The following is a 26174-nucleotide window of genomic DNA, read 5'->3' as shown; positions in this document are numbered from 1 at the left end:
GGCCACTGACCACGCTCGCCGACCCATGCTCACCGGCCGCGCGCACCCGAGCGCGCGCTCACGCCGCTCCTCGCGAGCTCCCCGCGCGGCTCGACGGAGCCTGCGCCGCAGCCCGCGCTCCCGCCCCTGGAGGAGACGAGGCCAGGCGCAAACGCGCTCCGGAGCCCCGAGGCTCCGCCAGAGCAAGGCTCGCAGAGACACGATGCGGCCACCGCCGGGCCGAGCGCGGCTCCCGCGCGCCTTGATGCTGCTGGCCGCGCTGCTGGCCGCCGGCCGAGGTCTTCCACTGAAGAAGCGAGGTCCCGGGCCCCACGGCCACTCGAAGATGGTGGAGGTGAGTGATGAGCGGGACTGGAGGGACGGAGCGGGGCGGGCGCCGGACGATGGCCAGGAGCACTGAGCCCACAGGAGTTTATACTCTCCACGCGTGGCCGCGAGCCCTGGCGGTGCTTGTAACGTACTGGCTGCAGAGGGAAAAGTTGAATTTGGTGCCTTGCTCCGCAGTGGCCCGGCTTCCTGCGTCCTACCCACCCCTTCCTCGCCCTGAGCGAATCTCACCTGTTGCGGCGCACCCCTGAGAAATCACGCTAGGGTGGAGGAGAAAGGAGATACCAGAGCTCTGTGGAGTAGTGGCCTGGGGCTACCGACTTGGGCCAGGTGATTCCCCTGCAGCAGCCCCTTAATTCTAACCAACCAAGGATTCCAGTTTTCATTGGGAGTTGAAGCAGGCTGAGGTACTCGAGAACATTCTGCACCTTGCTGGGTGTTGAGCCGTCAGCCAGCATTCTTTCAAAGAATGTGGGGCTTGAGAGGGAAGAGCAAGGTGAAAGAGTGCTGGCTGTGTAAGAAACACCGTTTTAGTCACCAATCTCTGCGCTCCAGCCTAACGGCTGTAGTGGACATTCCCCATCCCGGTCCACATTTCCATGGAGGCTTGTTTGAATGCGAGAACCAGCCTGATTCTTCTTGCCCAGAGCTGTTCTGGAGGAAGACCCCCCCCCCCACATTTCCAAGATGGGGAAACTGAGGGACCAGGACCTGTAGGAAACAGGAGATACTAAATGCAAGACTTGAGCAGGAGTTTGGGACATATTGTTAGAGCCCAGGCTTCTAAAGCCCTTCAGAGGATGGGAAGGCTCCCTTAAGTTTATCCTGTGGCCCTTTTTTCCTTTTTCTCCTCACGTTCCCAGCTTTCCCCCAGTAGGAATGCGTACTGTAAATTATAGGGCTGAAGTAGAGCTGCTGTCATTCTGGGGCCTGGAATTTGTAGTCCTGGGGGCAGTTGTCCTGTGCTTTGCAAGGTGCCTATCACTGTTCCTAGCCACTGCCATCTGGCCAGATGCTGCCAAATGTTTCCTGAGGGATGTGCATCTACCTGGCCATTGTTGAGAAACACCAACGTGGACAAATGCAGGGACTGCTGAACTGGATGTACTATTAAACGCCTGGATTTCTAGCCTTCGGGAGTCCAAAGCAGGACCCCTCATTTGAGGCCAGTATGTGCCAGGTCTCAGGCTAGTCTGAGCTATACAGCCACATTTGTCTCAAAGAAAAAGCAAACAGAACAAAACAATGAAATAACTAGAAACAGCTACCATAGCAACAAGGACAAAACAAAACACCCAAAACTCGGAGGCTTTTAGTCAGTCTCACTACTAACCTGAGGGTAATGATAGTGGTCAAGTTAAATTGGCTTGGTAGGGCATGGTGACACGGGCTTGTAATCCCAGCACTGGGGGGCTTTAGGCATGAGGACAAGCTCAAGGTCACTGTCACTTACATAACAAGTCTGAGGCCAGCCTGGCCCCGTGAGACCCTGTCTCAGAATAAGATAAAATTAATAAAAAAGATAGATTGGCTTCATTTCTGTTCCTTGGCATTAATATTCACTTTAGTGCTCACCCCTTTGTGCTGTAATTATTTTTAGTATATTTTAGTATGAGAGAAAGAGTTACTTTACAGTCAGAACCGTGTCCTTAGGCCCAGGATGGACCCTGGCTGAGAACATGGCTGAGCCCTAAAAAACATATATCTAAACGTAGCTGGGCATGGTGTGTACTTTTAATCAAAGCAGTCAGGAGACAGAGTTGCCTCAAGTTCAAGACCAACTTGGTTTGTATAACTAGTCCTAGACCAGCCAGGGCTACAAAATGAGACTCTGTAACAAAAAAATACCAAAATATGTGGGTCCATGATTTTAATTCCAGTACTCAGGAGTCACAGGCAGAGTGACTTCCAGGACACAGACAAATCCTGTCTCATGGGGAAAAAAAAAAAAAAAAAAAAAAAAAAACAAAGCAATGAATAAATTAAGATTGAAAATTTAAAAAGGGGCTACATCATCTGTTGGGACACATTGATATGTTTCCAAATCTGTGACTTCAAGTCAAGGGTCATATTGAGAAAACGCAGACAGCTATCCCTGGGACCAGGGTGCTAAGTTCAAAATAACTGACCCTCCCAACAACTAGCTCCTTAGTGGATCCTTATAACTAAAACCGGAGGGTATAAACTGAGGCAGGGGAATCATGAATTCAAGGTTATTCCTGGCTATGTGGCAAGATTCCATCTACAACAACAAAAACCAAATCAGAGAGATGCTAAACATATATGGGCTCAAGGTGGGCTACAAAGAGCTGTTCCAGAAAGGTTAGCACACCTTTACATGGTATGGCCCCCAGCTGCTTATCTGATGCTGGCCAGATGTTGTAATGCCAGATGTTACCAAATTGGTTTCTGAAATATATCAAACCCCATGCTTGTATCAGTTTGTTTTGTTTGATGTGGTTATTTCTGGGGATGGGGGTGGGAGGTTGCTTTCTGAGACAAGCTTTTACCCCAAAGTCTAGGCTAGCCTGGAGCTCACTAGCCTAGACAATCCTACCCCAGCCTTTCAACTGCTGGGGTGGTAGATGTGGGCCAGCACACCTGATTTCCCCTGGCCATTATTAAGAAACCCCACTCTTGGCAAATCCAGAGGCCCTTGAGACAGATGTGGTTGAACATTCCTGTGATCCTAACAGTGAGAAGAATCAGGAGCTCTGTGAACCAACTGTGTCACCCTGGACTCCAGCAGGTCTGATGCTGAGCCTCACTGTAATGTCCCTGGCAAAAATAAGTTCAAGAATCTGTTTTGTGAACTGTAGTGCTGAGTAAGAAACCTTGGGACTCAAAGTTACAATTATTCCCAAGGCAGAGGCCAAGCGTGTTGAGAGCTTAGGCACAGTATGACATGGCTCTACTTCCTGCCCCATTGAGACAAAAATGTCACCCACTGAGCCTGGCCTCTCTTGGGCATTGTTTTATTCTCATGTATTGATGCAGCAATGGTTAGTGGATCCAGTAACACACCCAGGAACCAAATTCAACTTTGTGTCTGGGGGGCTGAGGGGGATGAGGACTATTCTAGGCTCAGAGTTCTTGGGAGTGTCCCCAGGACATGGGCAGCGGGTATCTTGTCCCTGTAGTAGGGAGCATTCTGAAGGGCTGGGCTGACAAGGAATTGCTGTGTACAGAGGAAAGACAAACCTGCAGTGTTGTTTACCTGGCAGGAGGCATAATCAGCAGGAGCTCCTCATCCCTTGTCCATAAAATTACAGAAAAGCAAACCCACATGGGCAGGGAGGAGAGAGGATGGGGGGGCAGCCTGGAGATGCAGGTGTTGTCCTAGAGGTGACCCTTCTGTGCCTGCAGCCTTTCTGTTGGGCCAGTCAGGGAGGGAACTATGTGGAACCTCTGTAATACCAAACCTAGGGCTTGTCTTGGCTGCCTCCTCCTGCAGCTAGCTGCCCACCTCCCTGAGCCTTCCTGACCCTCCAGGTTTCCCCTCCCCCTCAGTGGGGAACAAAGGGAGTATGGTTAAGGGAGAGAAGGGGCCTGGGGGATGAGGGGATGGAGGCCTGGATGTGGATCTCAGCAGACTAACCTCAGTAGGTTCCTTTCCCCCTTCCCCCGTCAAGTACTCTTTCAAGGGTCAGAAGCAAGCCTGGAGATATAGCTCAGTTGGTAGAGTTCTTGCTTAGAATGCACAAAACCCTAGATTTCATCCCTAACATAAAGCCGAACGGGGTGCCGAGTGCTAGAGGTTTATGGCTATAAGGGAGAGGCAGCCAGATCTCTGACTTCAAGGCCAGCCTGGTCTACAGAGAGAGTTCCAGGACAGCAAGAACTATACAGAGAAGAGGCCTTGTCTTGAAAGACCAAAAACCAATCAAACAGAAAAACAGACATGGTGATGCATACTTGGCTTTTAATTTTTTTAACTTATGTTTTTGTTTATTTTACGTATTTTATGTATGATTACTCTGCTTCATGTACACCTGCAAGCCAGAAGACGGCATCAGATCCCTTCATAGACGGTCATGAACCATGTGTGTGATGGGAATTGAACTCAGGACTTTTGGTAAGAGCAGGCAGTGCTCTTAACCACTGAACTAACTCCCCAGCCTGTGGTGCATATTTCTAATCTCAATAGCTCTAAAAGCAGAGGCAGGAAGATGAAAAGTTCACTCATTTTTTTTTCTTACATATTGAGTTTGAGGTCTGCCCAGACTACACAAGACCCTTTCTCCAAATAATAATAATAATTGTTATTATTATAATAACCAAAAAGTGACAAGAGATATAAAAGGAGACTATGACAGTGTCCTAATGTCTTGTTCATTCAGCATATAGTGTAGCACACCTGAGGTATAACCCTGTCTGACGTTGGCAAGGCACTAAAGTTCAGAGGACAGACTCCTGCCTGACCTGACGTCTCAGATGCCACTCCCCAGCTTCTTCTCCTTGGCACAGAGTGATGGATGTAGGATCTGCCCAATTGAGGAGACTCGGAGACCCAGGCCATGTAGCTGCTCAGCAGGCCCGACCGCATAGCTGTGAGCCTTGGAATCTCAACAGCAGCAAGAGCAGAGCAGTCAACCCAAGTGGGCCTGTGAGGTACACCATGAGGCCTGACCTGTACTGAGAACACTGCTTTGCCAGCGGTACTCACATGATGCTGAGGAGCTCTGAGTTCCCACCTAGGTGCCAGGGTGCGTGGTAGAACAATCTGTACTAATCAGGAGGGGAGCAGAGAGGGGAAACCTAGTCCCATGCTCCTACCCATAGCATCACGACTAGGTGTCTAGACTTTTTGCAAGGCCAAAGCAACTGAGTGTACAGTCAGGCTCTGTATACATGGGCCTGGGCCTTAGCAGCTGGGGCTTCAAGGAGGGACAGCAGCGACCTACACCTGGGTCCAGATTTGGTATGGGACAAGCTCCTGATCCCTGAGGCACAGAGGAAGTAGAGGGTGGAAACAGGCCAGTGGCCAAGTGTGGCCCTGTGGCAGGGAAGGGGATCAGAATACTGATCCCATCTGGAAGCACTTGGTTCAGTGCTGCCAGGACAAGCCAGGGAACAAGTGAGTGTGTGTGTGTGTGTGTGTGTGTGTGTGTGTGTGTGTGTGTGTGTGTTCGTGTGTGTGAAAGAGAAAGAACTTGCAGCATAGACAGAAAAGGTTTGACGTTGTCTATCAAGAGAATGGAGCTGTGTATTTTGAACATTCACTATGAAAGCAATATGGGAACTTAGCAGAGAAGGGAGGGTATCTTGTAGGGAAGGGCAGGTGATTTATTTGTTTATTGATTGTTGGGATTTTTTCTTCACTAGTGGAGTGTGTCCAAAGCTGTTCCGAGCTATCCTGAAATCTACCAATGCCGGTAGAATTGGTACATAGATACTCCAACTCTTCCCCTATGGAAAACAGGCTCCACCCCTGGACCCCAAGTTGCCAGCTAAGACAGAGCTCCTGATGCCCACTGTGGTCCCAGCTCAGTGATACTTTATTAACCTCCTCCCTTCCCCAGTCCTTCTCTTCCAGTCCCTGCCGTGTCTCCTGGGGGTCACCTTCCAAAAGAACCACCTACATCTAGCTCTTTTTAGGGTAGGCACCTAAAGGACCCCCACATGGGATTTCTCTGTCCCTCTCCAACCCCACAGTGCCCCAGAGGCTGCTTTTCAGTCCAAGAGGTCCCTGGGGTATGTAGGGAAGGAAGGGCAGCGTGGGCAGCTAGGACTCAAGGTTAGAGCTTTCCCTGGCTTTAATTGTCCTTGGGGTTGGCAGAGAAGATGGTGGGGAGGGATGAGAAGCAATTTTCTGTGTGTCTTCAGGATAGCAGGGTCTTAGCTAGGCTATCTGCCATTATTGTTCCCATGTTGTAGGTAAAGGTCAAAGGTCAGAGTTCACATCTGGTAGTTACTGTTCTTTCACTGGTCACTAGGTGCCACCTTTCCTCACCCAACAGTCACTCCAGACTTAGCAAGCTTTTCCCAGTTGAAAACCTGTAGCTTCACCACTGTAACCCACCACCTCCTACTTGTGACAAGGGCATCCACAGCAGCCACTAAAGCCACCCAAGGCCACCTGTATGTGGCTGAGGCTGCAGCAGAGTGGGGGCTCTAAGTAGGGAGTCAGGACAGTCAGGCTATGGTGATGTGCTACAGGGAGGCAGTACCAGAGATGCTCCGGTCTCCAGATGAGTCAGCAGAGGGATGTCTCCACTCTGTACCATCTGTGTGTCCCATGTTGCTTTGACCCATCAAGAGGCTGATCCCAAGGTTGAGAGGGCAGAAGGGTGACCTAGGCTCAAGCGTTTGGTGTCAGAGCCTTGGAAGCAGACATCTCTGAGTCACAGAAAGGGATATCCAAGAGGAAGAGGCAGAGTTTGCATCTCTCTTTGCAACTTTGCAAGAGAAGAAGACTGAGAGAGAAAATATCTAGACTGATTGAGCAGCTAGACTGAGAAAGGAATAGACTCGGTATCCTTAACCTGTAGTTATATCGAACGAAGGCAGAGAGTAGAAACCTGGTCCCAGATGGCCCGGGGTTCAAACCCCGGCTCTGCCGCCCAACGTGTGACTTCAGGAAGGGCATTTGCCTCTCTTTACCTTCATTGTTATTGTTTAGAAAGGCGCAGTGGGAGCTAGTACCTGCCTGTAGACATTGTCAGGAGATGCGTGCATGATGGAGTGTTTAGAATAAGAAACTGGAGGTATGGCTCAGGTAGTGGAGTGCTCAGCTAGCATACATGAAGCCCTGGGATGGATCCCTGGCACCATGTAAAAACAGGTATGGTGGCACACATTTATTAGGTAGAATTAGGAAGGTCAGGTGTTTGAGGCCAGCCTCAGCTACATGAGACCCTCATAGACAAACAAGTATATGTAGAATAATGCCCGGTCGATTGGCAAAGAACTTTATAGGGCTGGGCATGGTGGCATATGCCTTTAATCCCAGCACTCAGGCAGAGGCAGGCAAAACACTCATACTCATAAAATAGAATTTTAATTTTCTTTTTTTTTTCTTTCTGTATTTTTGAGACAGAGTATATCTGTGTGGCTGTCCTGGAATTTACTCTGTAGACCAGGCTGGCCTTGGACTCACAGAGATCTGTCTGCCTCTGCCTCTTGAGTGCTGGGATTAAAGATGCGTGCCACCACTGCCTTGCCTAAAAGCAATTTTTTAAAAGGTGGATGGTATTTGAAGAAGGACAACCAAAGCTGTACTGTAGCCTCCACAGGCATGCGCACATGTGAGTCTGCACACGCAAGCACACGCACACACACACACAAATAGTGTCTGCTACACAGTGCATGCTGTGGACGTGTCTAGTAAGAAAACGATAAGTTTCCTTTTAAGTAGGACAGGGCTCTCACCTCACTGAAGGCCTAGGTAGGAAGCGGAACTGGCCTCTGGGGCCATTCTTACCTGACTCTTCATAAGAAGTTGTCCCGTGCTACACCAGAGATTAGGTGGGAAGGGGCAAGGCTGGGGCCTGGGGAGGACCCACCAAGGTGTCCCTGGAAGGAGCTTCTCCTCCTGCCTTGCTATGGGTACCCAGGGAACAGAAATAGGTAGTGGGCATGGTGCCCAGTGTCTACCATCTGAGGTGAATGCTGAGGAGCTGCTAGGAATACCCAGGGGCTTTTTCCCCTCACCATCTCAGCTGACAAAGGACAATCCTGGCTTAGGCACTGAGGTGATTTGAATAAGAATGTCCCCCCCATAGGCCACATATTTGAATGCTTAGTCATCAGGGAGAAAGATTAGAAAGTGTGGCCTTGTTAGAGGAAGTGTGTCACTGGAGGTGGGCTTTGAGGTTTCAAAAGTCTAAGCCAGGCCCAGTTTCTCTTTCTCTCAGCTTGTGGATTAGGATGTCAGTTCTCAGCTCCTTCTCCAGCACCATGCCTGCCTGGATGCTGCCATGTTCCCTGACATGATGACAATGGACTGAGCCTCTGAAACTGTGAGCCAGCCCCTAGTTAAATGTTTTCCTTTATAAGAGTTGCCTTGGCCCTGGTGTCTCTGCACAGCAATAGAACAGTGACTAAGACAGATACCACGTACAACCTGTGGAGGAGCAGACTAGCTATCAGACAGTCACAAGAGCAGACAAGAAGAACTGAGGCGTAAGGCCCAAGCAGACCAGAGGAGAATTTGCCTTTGAGTAGATTCTGAGGACAGGGCCATATGTCTGGGTTATGTAGAGGGGATGGGAACAGGCCTGCTGCCCACACCCCAATATGACCAGGTTCTTTCCGTGTGTGTGTGTGTGTGTGTGTGTGTGTGTGTGTGTGTGTGTGTGTGTGTAGGATAAGGGGACAAGGACCTGGGATGGGAGGCTAAAAACAGCACTTTGGAGCTACTGGTGCAAGTAGCCGTTTCTTTCTTCTGGGTCTCTTTATCTGTAAGATGAGTAAGCTGGGCTGTGCTGTGTGCGTCCTGGCTTCTGCTGTCAATGCTTTGTGGGCTGGCAAGATGCTCAGTAGATAAGGGCATTGCTGTCAGGCCTGATAATCTGAGCTTCATCCCTCAAACCCATGTGGAAAAGAGAAAGTTCCACATGTTAACTAGAGCCCTATGTGGCATACACAGACACAGGGGGAAAACGGTTTGAAAAAAGACCACTTAGTGAACACAGTTCATTTCTTCTGCTTAGCTGCACCCCTCCTACCCACTAGAGCCATTAAAACCTTCTAAACATATACTCCAGATGCTCACAGTAACAGGCAGGAGTATGGTACAACCAGGCCCAGGCTTCCTGCCTCCAGAAGGTCACTCGCCTTTCCTTCTTCCTAGGCCTCACCTGCCCCAGACCTCAGCTCCCCCAAGGATAAGGAGACAACATCAGGATTCCCTGGAAACCATCTGCTGGCAGACTCATGTCAACCCAGGTGCCAGACAGTCCCTGAGCCAGCAGCTATGAGTCTGGGTACAGCCATTCCTCCCAGAACTCTGGAAAACACCCCTCTGCTGCTGGAGCTGCAGAAGCTGCCAGGGTTGGCTAACACAGACTTGAGCGCACCAAACCCTAATATCCAGGTGAGACTGTAGAATGGTCAATTGTCTAGGGGACCTCTAGGAGGTGCTAGGCTGGCAACTGAGCCTCACTCTTACTCTTCTGCTGGCCATGTGAAGACAGAGGACTCCCAATGCATTGTGGGAAGGGTATCTACCCTTCTACTTGCCAGAAAGTCTCTTGGCTCTAGAGCCTTGACTCTAGATATAGCAGGGGACAAAGGCAGCAGCCTTGTAAGGCTATTGTGAGTACCAAGTACTGGACACCCTGTCCCTGACTCTGCCATGGGTACTAGAATGTGGTGGAGACCTGCTGGAATGTCCCACAGGTGTGACCCCCTGGCCCAAAAAACCTATTGTGAGGAGGAAAAGGGTTCAGTTTGAAATGGGGAGGGCTGGAGCATGAGAAAGCCTACAAAAAATGTTCCAGGAAAGCCAGCCATGAGTCCTGTACTGCCTATCCCAAACCTTCAAGGATAACAGATCTGCCTGTTCATATACTTTTCATGCAAAAGTACAGGACAGTCTGCAGTTGTTTAAAATCTGTCTGCTTGTATTTAAAAAAAAAAAGTGCACATACGCAGACAAGTTGCAAGTGTCCGTCTAGTGATGCTAGTCATTCAGGGGGTGCTCAGCTTCCTTCTCTGGTTTTGTTGTTATTGTTGATGTTGTTGTTTCAAGACAGGGTTTCTCTGTATAGTCTTGTCTGTCCTGGAACTTACTCTGTAGACCAGGCTGGCCTCAAACTCACAGAGATCTGCCTGCCTCTGTGCCCCAAGTGCTGGGATTGAAAGTGAAAGTATCCCCACCACACTCACGTTTCTCTTTGTAGTTTGCTGTCCCCCACCCCAAGCCCTCCTGCCCCTGAATTTTGTCCTGTGACCTCTTCTTATTTGAAAGTGCCTGAGAATAATGTTAAAAGTCACATCCACAGAGATGATTCCATGTACGTGGTCAGTGCAGTTGGAATACTCCTGAGGGTGATCTGGGCATCTGACACAGGACCTTACCTCTCATTCCCACCCCTGCCCTGCTCTGGGCTGATTCTGGATCCTGAGGCCAGACAGCTCATGGATGGCAGTGGCAGAATTCCAAACAGCTTCTCCTAAACCATTGGGTCTGGAACCTGCTGGATTTGCCTCAATGAGTCTACGTTTGGGTGATTCTGAAAGTCCTACCCAGTGTCCCTTGCTCACTGAGAGGCCATGTTGAGGCTTGGTGGCAATGGTGGGACTTGGCTTCTGGTTCATCTTCTCTCTGGAGTCCTCTGCTGAGCCTGCTGCCCTCTCTGGCACATGTCTGTCCTTCCCACAGGTGACCATTGAGGTGGTAGAGGACCCTCAGGCTGAGGTAGAGATGGACCTGCCTTCTGAGCCCAGCAATCTCTGGCCCCTGCATGCCCCTAGCTGGTTGCCCACCAGGGAATTCTTTTGGCCCCTCTTCTGGGGTTACCAGGAAGGTGAAGAAGGAGCCACCAGCTTCAAAGACAAGGCTCCAGGGGAAGCAGAGGAGGAAGAAGGAAAGGACTATGCTACAGAGTATGGCGAGGGTGAGGACCAAGGGGGCACTGAAGAAGATGAGGATGAGGAGCCTTGGTCCAGTGGGGCCGTAGACAACTGGGACTATGGCTGGTTTGGTTCTCAGGACCAGGACTTCCAGGAACCAGACAGCTATGGTGAGTAGTCTGGCTTGGTATCTCCAGCTGCTGCCCTACGAGGTCCAGAGTGGGAGTGAGTTGGAGAGAAGGAGGAGAGCCTCCCAGGCAGGGAGCACTGGGCAGGCCAGCAGCCTAGACCTGTGCAGATTCCACTGAACGTTCAAAAGCGACTCTCGGCATTAAGGGTTAATTTTTCTGCAATATTTGACTTGCACAGCAGCCCCGAGCTCTCACAACGAATCTCATTTTTGGATTGTGAGTGTGAATACCTACTCAGCCCGCTGCTCAGCAGCTGAGTGTTCTCAGGCAAGTCACATACCCTCTTTGTATCTCAGTTCACTCCTTTCTTTTTCTGTTTTTTAAGATTTATTTATTTTATGTATGTGAGTACTGTCACTGTCTTCAGACACATCAGATCCCATTACAGATGGTTGTGAGCTACCATGTGGTTGCTGGGAATTGACCTCAGAACCTCTGGAAGAGTAGTTGGTGCTCTTAATCACTGAGCCATCTCTCCAGCCCAACCTTGGATTTCTTATCCCTCCCTCATGTCCCCACGGCTGGTATTGCTGGCATTCCTCACCGTACCTGGTGCCGGGATGGACCCCAGGGCTGAATTCATGCTAGACAAACATTCTATCGACTCTTCTTCCTTGGTTCCGATGGACATGAAAACACACAGAAATGTAAGTGAATTTCCTAAGGTCACACTGATATTGAGCCAGGGGCCTTCTAGTCCCAAGTTTGTTCTGTCTCCACAGGACCTTTTGACCCATTTGCACAGACTGTTCACTGCACAAGGACCTCTAACTGATGGGACAGGTGCTCCAATCATGCTCCATACATTGGCCAGGGATAAAGGGGTGCCGTTTTGCCAATTCACAACAGTGTGCCCTGGGGGTTGAGAACACTCATCCTGGCCCCTTATTTCAACCCAGACTATGAACCCCAGGAGGAGTGGAGCACCTGGTCTCCCTGCAGCGGCAGCTGCAGCAGCGGTCATCAGCAGAGAACCCGACCCTGCGGCTATGCCTGTACTGCCACAGAGTCCAGAGTCTGCGACCTTCCCCCCTGTCCTGGTGAGAGAAGTTCCTGCCCCTGCACGGGAGTGGCTAATATGGCTCACACTGTGACCATAGTTCCTTGAGACTGTGAAGATGGGATACTTGTAGGAAGGGTGGGCTTTGGAGAGGGGTACGGGAAGCTCATGAATGTGGTGGTCCTGTCCCAGGCCTGTCTCAGCTGCTGTGGGCACCAAGAGCCTAGTGAGGGCTGGGCTTCCCTATTGGGAGCAGAGTGCCCTGAGACACCACCAGCCTGGCCTCCTCTCTTCCCAAAGGCACTGCAGAGGAGAACGAGTTGGGCTTTCCCAGTGAGGGGTGGCAGCCCCTTGCCCACAATGCTACGGATATGCTTGATCCAGGTTAGTTGGGGATTAGACCTTGCTGTTTGGGTCTTGGGGACCCTCTCTCTTGGGAGGATGGGGCATCACTGTATAGCAGGAGTCACTGAGCACATCTTCTGGTGGGAGGGATTGGAGCCAAGTACCCTTGCCAAGCTCCAGGTTCCTACAAGGTCTTGATGGGAAACCCAGGGAAGATGCTGAGGGCAAAGAAAGAGGGGACTTCTGCTTCTCCCTGGCAGGCTCCATCTGAGGAGGACATACTTTTCTCTCCTCCATTGGCTCTCCACATATGTGATATATAAACACACATGTAGTCAAACACCCATGCACATAAAATGAGTTAAAATGAAAAACAAGACAAAAGCTGCGGATTCTTTGTTGGAGACGGAGCTAGCTCAGTTGAGAGAAGGCTTGTCTAGCACTCATTCCCCGCCCCCCTCCTGTTCAATCCCAGCAAGGCTCTACTGGGATGGTAATTCGTGGCTGTAATCTTAGTGCTTGTAAGATGGGAACAGGAGGGTTGAAAGTTCAAAGTCATCCTCAGCTACATCATAAGTTTGAGGCCAGCTTAGAAAATGTGAGACCCTGCCTCACAGAACGGAACAGCAAAAAAGATATCCCCACTTATCCCAGCCCCCCTCTCATGATCCCAGGATCTTTCCCACAGTCCAGAACCTGAAGAATAAATGCCAGTGTCCCTCGGGGGGCTGCCAGCCCAAAGCCAGTATTCTGAACCCTGGAAAGCTTCCTGATTCAGGTGCCTGGATGGTGTGGTGGTATGGGGTATCCCTTATCTGCTCTATATCTTTTTAAATAATTTACTTTTATTTTATGCACATTACTGTTTTGCCTGTTCGAGGGTGTCAGATCTTGGAGTTACAGACAGTTGTGAGCTACCATGTGGATGCTGGGCATTTGAACCCAGGTTCTTTGGATGAACAGCCAGTTCTCTTAACCATCTCTCTTCAGCCCCCTCCATATTTTTCTTGACTCCTACTTCGGCTCCAAAGGCCTTCCCAAGCAATACCTTTGCCCCAGCTGGGGTTTGCACTTTCTCTCCACATGACTGACCTTAATTATAACCAGCCTCCTTGCTCCCAAGGGTCTGGGGGCTGGCCTGCAACTCTGATCAGCACTGTGCTGTGCCTCCTTCCCCTCTGCAGATGTGGACAGCTGTGAGAAATGGCTGAACTGCAAGAGCGACTTCCTGGCTAAGTACCTGAGCCAAGTGCTCAAGGACCTGCCCAGCTGCCCGTGTGCATACCCTCTGGAGGCGGTGTACCGTGCTGTGAGCCTGCAGGACGAACATCAGGGCCGCAGCTTCCAATGGCGGGATGCGAGTGGCCCGCGGGAGCGCCTGGACATCTACCAGCCTACCGCGCGCTTCTGCCTGCGCTCCATGCTGTCTGGCGAGAGCAGCACATTGGCTGCCCAGCACTGCTGCTATGATGAAGGCAGCCGGCTGCTGACCCGTGGCAAAGGGGCAGGAGCTCCGGACCTAGTCAGCACTGACTTTTCACCTGAGCTGCACTTCAAGGTGGATACGCTGCCCTGGATCCTGTGTAAGGGGGACTGGAGCCGCTACCACACTGTGCGCCCCCCCAACAATGGCCGGGCCTGCGCAGACAACCCATCAGAGGAAGAGTACCTGGCTCAACTGCAAGAGGCCAAAGAGTACTGAAGAGGAATTAGAGAATGGCCCTTCTGCCCTTTACCCTGCCCCTGCCCACACTGGGCAAGTATTAGGGCTTATCTGAGAAGCCATCAGGTATGCATACCCACCTCTTGTGATCCTGAGTCAGGATAACCTAGGCATCTCAAGGACTGGTGAGAAGGTTGGAGGGTGTGTCAGACATAAGGCCCCTGGGATGTGTTGGGGATGTGCCTGAAGGAGAGGAGCTATCCCAGTCTGGCCATGAGCCCTCTCCCCTTTCTCTCAGAACAGGGCCCTTCTGCCTTTCCCTGTTTGGGATTGAGCCAGGGTGGTTCAGTTCCCAGGATCTTCTGTGAATCCCTTAGACCCCTACCCTATGTCCAGTTGCAGAAGAACACAGGAAGGGTTGGGACAAGAAAGGACAGTCCTTTCATCTGACCCTATAGCTGCTTTTTGCTGGGCTAGCAGAGTCCGTGTAACACCCTTCCTTGGGGCACACAGCTTCTACTCTGGTCCATTCTGTGAGGTCATCCGTGGGCTCAGGAAGTCAGTGGAGCTGAGGGGAGACTGGTTCCAGTGGAATCACCAGCTGTTTCTGGTCCTTCTCCTTAATTCCGTTCCCAGATGATAGACACGTGCAGGTTGTCACAGCCATGGCAACCTGGCTTGGGATGAGCTCAGTATTCCATGTGGGTGGGCTCAGAAGTATCATGTGCCTGTGTTGAATGTGACAGGGCAGACAGTCCCGATGTCAGATGTGGGCCATTTTGTGGTGTTGGTATCCACATCAGTGGCCCACTTAATGCCCCAGGTGGCACCACTGAAATCACTGGACTTGGAGTTGGGAGCCATGTGCTTTGGTTCCCAGCGTACCCGGACACCTCTCATCCCCAAACCACAAGTCCTTGGTTTCTCTGGAGCTGAAATGTTGTAGACTTTCTGTCTCCATTCACAAATCCTCCAAAAGGCCTTGGTAGGGAACTTGAGTTCCAGCCCCATCCACAGCTGTCCGGAAGCTGTCCCGGGATCCTCAGCAATAAAGCACTTTATTTTCACATACAGTTTGATAAAGGATTTGGGGCCTGGCAGGATGGAGGGTGCAGAGGCCCCTATCGCCCAGCTCAAGCTCCTGTAGGCTGGGTTTGTGATTTCCTGAAGCAGCTGCCCTCTGTGCTTCATGAATACAGAGACTAGACTAACCATTAGTCACACCTTTGAGCAGGTCTAGAAGCTGGCTAGACCTCAGGGGCACAGAATTCCAAGTCTATGACACAGGTAAACTGCATTTACTCCACAGCGAAGTGGAGCCACTTCACTTGATTGGCTTGGAGGGGATCCTACCTGAGATGAGAGGCGGGCCCGTGCCCTCATCAGACACCCTACAGGGAGATTAGAGCCCACCACAGAGAAGGTAGACATTACTGCTGTTGGTCACCTAAGAGCCTGGAGGGCCAGATGTATCTGTGCTCAGAGTACCAAACCCCACCCCATGGTCCTTGTGCAGGAAGGTGTGGCTTCTGGGTCTGGAAATGCTGGGACTCTGGGGGAATAGGAGAGCAGCTTGGAAAGAACAATAGTGCTGGATATGTACCTCAGGGGTAGAGAACCTGCCTAGCATGAACCCTTGGATATGAGCCCCATCCACACCCCCCCCCCCCAGAGGACAAGCATATTTTGTTTTGGGCTGGGTCTTTCTTGCTTGCCTAGGCTGGCTACCAGCTCCCAAGCTCAAGTGATCCCCTTCTTCCAGTCCCTGCATAGCTGCATACCTGTGTATGACTGCCACCTTTTGCTCATTGTTTTAGCAGAAACCTTAAAAAAACGGAGAAGCATCTAGAGTCCCTCCCCTAGGCTCCATCTCCTTTCTAGTAGACACTTGGCACTTCAACATCATCTTAATGCCTTACTAAATTGTCGCCACATCAAGTCCCAGGTAAGAGAAAGGAAAGAAAGAGGAGTTTCAGGGAGTCTCTCAGGGGAGTAGCAGATCAGACAGGAAATCAAGTTTATTCAAGCTTCACAAAGGAGAAAGGACCTGTGCAGGTGGCTACAAGCTGATGGAACACCTGTGCAGGAGGAAAAGCACCAATGGCGGGGTCACTGAACCTCTGAAATGGGAGCTTAAAGAACAGCTAGTGTCAGATACAAGAGGCTTTGAAATCAGAGAAGGCCCTTCCTCTTCAGCTCAGCCTTCTGTCAAGCACCTTTCTGACTAGGCTCCCTGTGTGCACCAAGCAAGGACTACTCCATGAATACTGCTACTATGTAGCTCCAACCACCTAGATAGTTTTGTCTCCTTCTCCCTCAGGCATATAGGCTGTTCCAAACTCTCCTTTACTCTGTTCCTCTTCTTCCTCCATTACAGGTAGGTTTTTCTTTCTATTTGAAGAGGTTCTAAAAATGTGACCCTGACACCAGTGATCTAAGACACTAAAATGCAAATGTGTGGACCCCACATCTACACTTGGGTAAAAATATTCGTAGAGGCCAAGTCTGGGATTCTGCATTGAACATGTTCCCCAGGTGACTCTTGAGTGCAGAAACTACATTGTTCTGGGGGTTACAATATGAGCTAAACCTGTATGTCATATCATGTTTTTGTTTTAGATTTATTTTATTTATGAGTACACTGTAGCTGTCTTCAGACACACCGGAAGAGGGCATCAGATCCCATTACAGATGGTTGTGAGTCACCATGTGGTTGCTGGGATTTGAACTAAGCAGTCAGGGCTCTTAACTGCTGAGCCATCTCTTGAGCGCTTTGGTTTGGTTTTTTGAGACAAGGTTTCACTGGGTAGCCCTGGCTATCTTGGGATGAACTCACACAGATCCACCTGCCTCTGCCTCCCAAGTGCTGGTACTAACGGCATGTGCTCACCCCACCAGTATGAGTTTTCAGGTCCAGAAGTCAGCACAGGCATTACCTAGTGCATCCTTATTTATTCTTAAAAGACAGTCCCCTTCTGTAGCTAGCTCAGCTAACCTGGTGTTTACTCTCTACATAGATGTCTCTAGGACTAGTATGGCTGAGCTTGTGAGAGCTTCAAGAGTAGAGGCGCACACCATCCCATCACCCTACTATGTACCTTGGATAAGTCTCAAAAAAGGTACCCATTAGAGCCATTTTATAGACAAGGAAATTTGCCTGCCTGGCTAGGAAGTGAAGTAAGTATTCATCGCTCAAAACAAGCCCATGGTTTTATTTTCACTGTGGGCATGGTGGCGTCAGATGGCTGACTGAAATGTTACCAAGTGACATAGCAATGGTTGACAGGCTATGAAAAAGCATGTCACCTGATGGGAACATGGCTTTCACTATGGTGTCATCTCTCTACAATTTTTCCTATTCTGGAACTGAGAGACAGGGAAGGCAGGGCTCCCATTTTCTGCCTATATTAGGAGGAGCTCAATGATTTAAGGTGGAGTCCAAGGTCTCTGTCAAAGTATCTTTTAGGTCCCACATAGGCAGATAGAATGCCAAATTAGGGGCAATCTTAGTCCAGTGCTTACCTGAATAATGAACATCAAGATAAATTGATCTTAAAATCTGCCAAATCATGTAGGATTAGACTGCAGGCCCCACCACTGCCTAATGAAATGGAGATGAGTAGATGTCTTTACAGAGTGCTAATTCATGCTGGGGTTGGGGGAAGGGGGACAGAGAGAGGCAGGATCAGCTAGGAGTGACTGCTCCCAAGTACACTTAGTCTGCAGCTCAGTACACTTACATTCCAAACACTAAAAGGTCAGAGATTACTTCCTTTTTTGCGGGGTGGAATACTAAGAGGCCTGGAACTTTCTACTTCAGGAGGGCTATGCTAGCATGCTGGAGACATGGGCTTCTATGGGTTAACAGGGCAAGGCAAGACAGTCCACACAAGGTTAGTACCAGCTCTGTGGTTATGGTCTATTCCAAATGCCAGCCACGTCCAGTATCAGCTGTTGGATTTGGGCTCTTAAACTAATATGCTAGAGGCAAATACATGTCAACATATATTAAAAGGATCACATGTGGCAATATGCCTCTGAAATTCCTGCATTCAAGGCCAGCTGGGTTATATATATAGCAAGACCTTGCCTCAAAAAAAAAAAAAAAAAAAAAGCCCAAGGCTTAATTAAGTTTTGTAAGATGAACAAAGCTGTCACAGGACCCATGAGCCAGTGAGCTGAGGCTGGCATTCAAGAACAGGAGTGCAGCACTCTACAGAGCTACTGGTCATCTTTCTGTGGTCACCTCTTAGCAGAGGGAGTCCAGGACCCACCTCTACCAGGTGCCCACTCCCTGTACTTCTTAGGGATGTATATTCCAAAGAGGACCAGCCTCCCATGTGGTAAGAAGGCAGCCATGTGAAAATAAACCAGCTCAAGAATCCTGCTGTCAGCAACAGCCACACTTCTTGTTTTTCTGTGTATGAGTGCTCTGCCTGTATGTATGTCTATGGAGACCACATGCAGAGGCCAGAGGAGGGCATTAAATCCCTTGGAACTGGATGGTTGTGAGCTGCCATGTGGGCGCTGGGAATTGAATCCAACTTTGCTCCAAGAATAGCTAGTATTCTTAACCACTGAGCCATTTCTCTAGCCCCATTTTTTTGAGGTAGGGTCTTATAGTCCAAGCTAGCCTTGAACCTCCTATGTAGCCAGGGATCACCCACTCAGAAGCTCCTGCTTCCACCTCCTAAGTATGGGATTACAGGAGTATCCTATAGTACTCATCTCGCTCTGTGTGTCTTCATTACCTATAGTTAGAATGAAGCTTTCAAACCCCTTGTATCTATTTAAATTCAAAGCCTTCAAATCAATTGCGGCCAGTCAACAGATTATAAGAAATGCATGCCTTTAAAATTCTGTTTACTTAGTATATGTACACGTAAAAGAGAAATCACCCTCAGATCCCACCCAGCAGAAAACATGCACAAACCCAAGGTATATGTGAAAGGGAGGGCCCCAGCCCCAAGTTAGCAGTTGGGATGGTGCAATCCTGTGAGTCACAAGCCCATCGAGAGAGGGCTGGACTAACGTTTCAACACGGCTAGAACTCTGTTGGCCCTAAAACAAGCGTGCACCATAGCCAAAGGTCTGTTTGATGCCCTCAAAGTAGTACCGCTGCCAGCCTTGCCGCGTCCGCTCTTCCTCGGGAGCAGGGATGCCGCGGCCTTCCATGCACAGCTCTGTCTCTCCGTTCTTGTCAATGAAAGTCAAGGTGATGGTAGCGAAGTGCCCTATGGGAAGGGAGTGTCAGACCCAGAGTTTCTGGACAGCCATAAGCCAGGAAATAAGTGTTTGGGGACCATGAAATCGTTACTTACCCTCCGGCCATGACTTAAACCTCCACTTCATAGCAATGTGTTTCTCGGGGACCTGGAAAAATTGAGTTCAGTCTGCTGGGGCACCATAGTGCACCCAACCCCAGCCAGGTGAAGCATTGGTATTTGTGATTGTGTGAAATTTGCCAGAAAATTCAAATCCCAGCACTGTTTTTAAAAGTATCACAGAGGTGTCAAATTTTACCCATGACATCAAGAAACATCACTAAGCTAACCAATGGAGGCGACAACCTGGGAAGAGATTTACTTACCAGGTCAGTAAACTCCCCAGTGACGTTACCATCGACCATGTGAAACTTCCCACCTCTATCGGCTTCCAAGGCTGCGGGAGCATGGGTAAAGGCCTGAACCAGCTGCATGGAAACAGAAGGCAGAAGACACGGCCTCAGTGGATGCCTGGACACACAGCAGCTGAGACCTGCGAGTCCCGAGTCTTCCTGGAGACCCACTGCCTCCCTGTCCAGTCCTCTACAGACTAAGCTAGGAGCAGAGCACAATTCTGAATCCATGATGCCATGACTTCAGACTCATACTTCTCTCCTTTCCTTCCTTCCTTTCGGTGCTAGAGAGCCAAACTTGGGACCTTGTACATCAGTGCTGTACCACTGAGCTACACCTTAGGTAAGAATGTAGTGGCTCCCACTCACACACATGAAAATCCCCTCCACCTCTGCTGGTGTCAGGAGGCCTTTCGTGCTGAGGCTGAGAGCAGGCTCACTCACCTCCTGCGTGGTAAACACTCTATAGAGCTCCTCTGGAGAGGTCAGGAAGCTTTCTTTAAGGGTGATCTTACAAGTGGGGATTTTGACACCAACAGGTTTGGCCTGGCTTTTTGAAGGAGCAGACTTAGCCTGTAAAAGAGTAGGTAATAAAACAGTAGGTAAAATGTCAATCAAAACAATGCAGACAACTCATTCATGCTCACAAAAGGCTGAGCTTCAAGCTAATTATTCAATGGAGCTAAAGGGAAGTTGTGCATGTTTCAGTCATAGGAGAATTATTCCAGAAAAATCCTCACTGAAAACTTCCACTCATGGAACTTAAAATAAGTGTGCCAATGTGTGAATGTAATGCCACCATGTGGTTCCTGCAGAGGCCCCAAGAGCAGGGAAGGCTCTTATCTGCTGAGCCATCTCCCCAGCTCCTAGGAATACTTTTGCACCCACTGCAAGAGCCACCAAAGAACAAGTCAGTGTTTCTGCATCTCGGGGAGCTCGGTGTCACTCTCAAGCAGAACTACCCTGAAATAACTGGATGGGGGAACTGAAGGTATCTCTCAGCAGTGGAAGTGACCCCTATACACAAGGCCCTGAGATTCACCCCCCAGTACAAGAAAGGAAAGAGAGAAATAAAGGACAGAAAGACAAAGAAATGGAAAGAGAAAGAGAAGGGAAATTTGGTGAAAAGGAAAAAGCAAGCAAGCTGGAAACAGCTCTCCAGTATTCTCAACTGTTGACAAAAGGGTGCCAGGGTTTGAAACCAAGAACTCAGCCAGAACCTAGACTTATCTAGACAAAATAGGTGTTTGCTCCACAAACAGAATGAGATGAATCAGCTTCCTGGTGGGTAAAGTTAGCAACTCATGTGAGATCCTTAATATCAAAGTATAAATGTCAACACTCCAGCTAGAAAGGAAGCCAAGAGCAGGTGACTGGCAGTAAGTCCAATCCAGTCATACCTCAATGTCCCTGATGGCTTCTCTGTGCTCTAGGGGTTCACTACCAACCAATAAAGAACAGGTTAGGGGATGGCAGAGGTGGCTCAGTGGTTAAGAACACTTGCAGCTATTGCAAAGAACTTAGCTTTGATTCCCAGATTAGGGGGCTCACAACTGCCTGCAACGCCAGTTCTAGGAGATCTGACACCCTCTTCTGGGTCTAGACTCAGGGACACCAAAAGGCTGATGTGGCATATAAAGGCACACCTTTTATCTCCCTCTGCAAGTGGCCTGCCCCGTCACTGCTTACCTTGCACACCTCAGTTTTTAGTGCTGGCTGGCCCACTGGGTCTACCGACTCTCCATTCACTGTGGGCAAGATCATGCCCTGAGTAAACTCTGAAAAGACAAAACCCCATTAGTTTCATAGTAGTCAACATAGCACTTAAGACATTCACAGCTACCATAAGCTAGCATTAAGAAAAAGCCTGCATTCTGTTATCTTTACCTTTGGTTTATGCCTGACATCTATAGAACACAGCAGCATTATCTTAAAAAAGTGTAAACCCCTGATGAAACTGGAAACACTACAACTTCCTTAGTCCTTTTTCTTCTATACAAGATTCAGTAGTCAGAACCCTGAGTCCTGGTTCACATTAAAAACAATCAACTTCAAGGCTAGTCAGGATACAAGCGCCAACACTAAGATCAGAAGGATGCGGCAGACATGGACTCTAAGACATCTGGGCTCACCCCTTTAGTTATAACTATCTCAACTTCCTGGAAAAGGAGGACCAGTGATAGTCCGGGAAGAGATTGTCCTCAAATAGTCTCAAATTTAAGATTCTCAGTAGCCATGTTAAAAGTTAATGTAGAAGGTGAAGTTTTACTAGCATACTTAACTTAATACTATCTTAAGTTACTCTAACATCACTATCATTTAATGGCCATTAATCTTTGATTATTGAGGTTTTTTACACTGGCTTCTTTGGGTACTGCCTTCAAAATCCACCATGTATTTCACTCTCAGCACGTCTCGCTTCGGTTGACCACATTTCAAGAGGTAACAGCCAACACCATTAGATAACATAGCTTAAGATCTTTTCCAACTCAGCCTTTAGAATAACTTCAAAATGAAATAAAAACCCTCCTTCCAGAACATTATCCATCTGCTAGAGGAGGGCAGTCCAGGCCCTTAGGCAGGGTCTGGAAGTGAAAGATGCCTCTTCAGTCACAGAGCTCTAAAAGGGTACCTGTCTTGAGGGTGCTGATGTAAATTCCCACTGCTTCTCTTAGAAGTTTCACCCCATCTTCCTTCATTAAGGCCACGAGATTTGTGTCAGGCTCATCTTTGGCAAGGCTCACACTAATCTGAGAGAAATCAAGCATAGGTGATAAATGATTTAAGGGGCCGAGCAATCAAGAGACTGCTGACAGCTGCAAAGGAAAAGTGTACATAACTGGCCATCTGCACAATCCCCAACAATGTTGCTTCTCAACTCTGCTCCACCAGGGCAGAGATGGCTAACATTAGAAACCATTTCCTCAGCTAAAGCAGAGATGCTGATACATACAAGTTGCAATGGCACCATATGGGTAGAAATGCACCCGTTGACTGGTCTTTTGAATCCTCAGCCTAAGCCTCTACTATGTGCGGCATGAATCAAGTTTCTCATCTGGGACGACAGACAGGGAAAACGTAGGAAACACAAACCTCCACTTCATCCACGCTGTTTTCATCAGACAAATTGGGGATTTCCACATGTCCTTTGTATTGTACTCCTGACTTAGAGGTACCTATCAAAAGCAATGCGATTTCATTAGCCATCTCCTTTGCAGGAAAGGTCCTGCCAGAGCAGTATCCTACTCAGGCTTCTTGTGACCCTCTGCTCTGAGAGAATGCCACATGCCAGAAGCACCCCTAATGTCTTTCCTCACCTCACTACTGCAGAGATATGACTTACTATAGCATGGCACTGCAAGCTACACAAACTGGGCAGAAGCTCAGTTCCCCCAGAGCCTGTCTGGGTAGCCACTGGCATTGGTTGTCAGAACACCTGTTCTGAAAATAAGCATGCATCCAAGGTGATGGAGAATTGATTGTGGCAACTTCACATGTGCTTCTGTGTGAGTTCATCTTTGACAAATAAGACACAAGCACAGAAAACAAAAGCTCCTATCTCTGACATCTGTCAGGTAAGGTGTCATCAGTATGTTCTGATCCTTCTGCGATCTCACAAGGACCCTCAAGCTACAACCCCTATGACACCCAAATCACAACACTTCAAGCTTCTTTCAGAGAAAAGAACACCGTACTAATTACAGTATGAATGTATTTCATACTCAGAACATAAATAAAACCCTGGTATCAAGTCTTAGTTTCTGTATTTTAATGTTGTGTGTATGTGTGGAGGTTGAGGGTACACATGCCATGCAAGTGTCCTCAGAGGCCACATCCTTCTCCTGTTGAAGTTATAAATAGTTGCTGGGAACTGAAATCCAGTCTCTCCTCTCCAATTCCTTTACTCTGTCATGTATAACCTTTTTGGATGGAGGATTTCTGTCCCTTTCCCCCTAGAGTTTACAGCCATTTTCCTACCTCAGCTTCCCAAGTGGTGGGACCATAGGCATGTGTTAACAGCATCTGATGGGCACCGGAACTTAATTTTATCCTATCTATCAACTCTGTGGTTGTTAACTGAATGACTATTACATAGTGCGCTGTTTTAGGGATACATGTTAACTGTGACAAAACTGACTGTACCTGTACACCTCAGTTTCTCAGTAGATTATATAAAAATGAAACTAGTAAAGTTATAGATCCTTCCAGGCCATAATACTTCATATATACTTTGAAAAAGCAAAAATTATAAGCAGATCTATCTACTTTGATCTTTACTACTCATTTGGGAAATATTCCATTTGGCCCAATTTTTCCCCTTAAGGGTATTATGGAAGAGATGTTAAATTGTAAGATGGTAAAACAGCCTCAAACTATATTTATAATTAGCTATGCTAGTACAGTGAGCTAAGATTTGCACTGGAATTAGAAAGTGATTGAAGCTAAAAGAGCCCTCCCCCCAATCATTCAAGAGACAAATAATGGAACTGATCAGTGAGAGAAAATAAATATATCTGAGTTTGTTAGTGCTCAGAACCTTTCCAACAAGGATCAAAGCAATGGGAATAGGGCCATAACCTCTTCCCTGACAGCCTGGCAGTCCTTACCTGTCCAGTTCAGTTTGATGGTCCACTCGTAAAAGAAGATAAGTTTGCCTTTCCGGTTGTTAATGGACGCCTCTCCATCAAGCTTGTTCACTTCGGTCACCTCACACTTGCCCTCCTCATTTTCTACTCGAATGGCTAGGAACAGAGTTTTCAGTTTCTCTGTAGACCAATTTGAAGCATCCCTCTCTGTCCTGCAAGACAAAAGCTGAGCTAAGGATAGGCAGTCAAGAGGAGGATGCGCTGTTTCATGCAGCAAGTGAATGAAAGGTTAAAAGAGGCAGAAAACAACAACAAAACCCTCTAAATTCTACCCTAGAATGTCCATAAATATGCTACTCTTAGGAAGCCAAAGGGGTGGAGGCGCTATACAAACCAAGTTATACTTTCCAGTCTCAGCAGGATAATCCAGACCATTAACATGGCGCCCCCATTTGGCCAAGAGGAAAGATGTAACCATACTGCTGAAGTCAGGAGAGCAAAAGACAAGCATTTTGCTAAGAGCCCCAGTTTAAAAACAAAAAACAAAACCAAAACAAAACCAAAAAAACAGCAATGCTAGCCTCATTAACCGTGTTGTCCTGTTCAATGTTCAGACTCTGCCCTACACATTCTACGTCCTCTAGACAGTGTCACAAAGTCCACAAAAAAATTACGTCAAGTATAGTGTTAAAAGGAAACAGGTTGAGATTTTTAAAAAAAGTTTAAAAAAATCAATTATTTGCCCTTCTAGTAAAGATATTAAGAAAACAAAGGGCTACAAAAAAAATAATAAAGTTCAGTGACTCTCCAAATAACATTGTTTCCAGAAGATTTCACTGAGATGAGGCAGCTTCTAAGAACGGTTAGGCTGTAAAATCACGACTGCCCGGCAACCTGGAGTTACAACAGAACTTAACAGTTCCGGGTGAGAGACTGCATTGCGTTCAGCATCCCGAAGCTCCAAGCGCCCAGCAGATCACGTTCCAAAGCGTCTCCCGCTGGACTGAGGCAGCAGTCCCTTATGACTTTTGCTTTCACTGTAACCCGCAAACTAGCAACTACGGTGCCTGGAGCTCCAGACTTCCCCCAGCAGTCTCTCAACACAACTGGCAGGGGTTTGGAGACTCAAGGACGCCTGCGGCCACGTGTAGGAAGTATCACCGGGCTCAGGCTGGATGCAGCAACTAGGGCGCTCTGTTCTCGCTCTGAAATTCCTCCTTGGGGACTCAGCGGTCCGTGTCGAACCCATCGCCCCTAAGACTTGTGAAGGTGGCGAGAGATAGAGAAGACCCTTGCTACAGGAAAGACCCACACCCAACCCCAGGCCAGGGTTGCTTGGGTCCCAGATCTGTACACGCCAAGGTCCCAGGCACCTCCAAACCCTAGTCTGTTAACAGTGCTCCTGCGGCCTGTCTTGCTGGCCCATACCAGTGCCAGTTGTTGACGTTGGTGGCGTCCGCCCGCTCCTCCACGATCCAGCGTGGGTCTCCCTCACCCCACTTGGCCATCAGCTCACTTATCGCACCGCTACCAGCTCCCAAGCAGCCGCAGCCACAGCCACAGCCTGAGGACCGCTCGGTCCCAGCCGCCTGGCAGCGCCTGGAAACTACTAGAAGCAGCACAGCACCTCCTGGCTTGCTTTTCCCTCCACCCCAACCCCCTCCCAGTCTTAACTTCCGGCTCCTCCTCGCTCTTACCGGGTACTTCCGTTCCAGCTCGCCGAACCATAGGTTCCGTAACTTCTGGAGTTCCTTCGAACTCTCTCAGTTTATCTTAAAAGGTCTTTAAGTCTAGGCCCTCAAACTCCTAATCCTCACCGGCAAAGACACAAAATATTCGTCTTTTTGCCTCCTTGGGCCCTAAAACGACCCTGCCGAGCCTGATGGGAGTTGTAGTCTATGAACCAATTCTTCCGATAATTGCGGAA

General features: G+C 48.8%; 2 protein-coding genes across 2 annotated transcripts; one reads left to right on the top strand and one right to left on the bottom strand.

Annotated features, from left to right (window-relative positions):
- Nucleotides 1–202: 202 nt before the first annotated feature.
- On the top strand, nucleotides 203–14083 carry ISM2 (isthmin 2; the record flags this gene model as incomplete). The annotated part of the gene is made up of 6 exons (XM_080909276.1): nucleotides 203–334; nucleotides 9122–9364; nucleotides 10655–11015; nucleotides 11936–12076; nucleotides 12337–12420; nucleotides 13566–14083. The coding sequence occupies 6 exons, from the start codon at nucleotides 203–205 to the stop codon at nucleotides 14081–14083; spliced, it is 1479 nt and encodes a 492-aa protein (XP_080765402.1).
- A 4807-nt stretch (nucleotides 14084–18890) lies between these two features.
- AHSA1 (activator of HSP90 ATPase activity 1) lies at nucleotides 18891–25893 on the bottom strand. Its single transcript, XM_080938887.1, has 9 exons — nucleotides 25676–25893; nucleotides 24269–24459; nucleotides 22755–22837; nucleotides 22294–22411; nucleotides 21351–21439; nucleotides 20106–20234; nucleotides 19635–19736; nucleotides 19366–19417; nucleotides 18891–19278 (listed from the first exon to the last, which is right to left on the bottom strand). The coding sequence occupies exons 1-9, from the start codon at nucleotides 25753–25755 to the stop codon at nucleotides 19106–19108; spliced, it is 1017 nt and encodes a 338-aa protein (XP_080795013.1). The 5' UTR covers nucleotides 25756–25893; the 3' UTR covers nucleotides 18891–19105.
- Nucleotides 25894–26174: the final 281 nt, after the last annotated feature.

The sequence above is a fragment of the Micromys minutus genome (genome assembly GCF_963924665.1).
Source record: "Micromys minutus genome assembly, chromosome: 1".
In the NCBI taxonomy this organism is placed as follows: Eukaryota; Metazoa; Chordata; class Mammalia; order Rodentia; family Muridae; genus Micromys; species Micromys minutus.
Note: the sequence above shows the minus strand (reverse complement) of the source record. Positions and strands in the feature narration are given on the sequence as shown.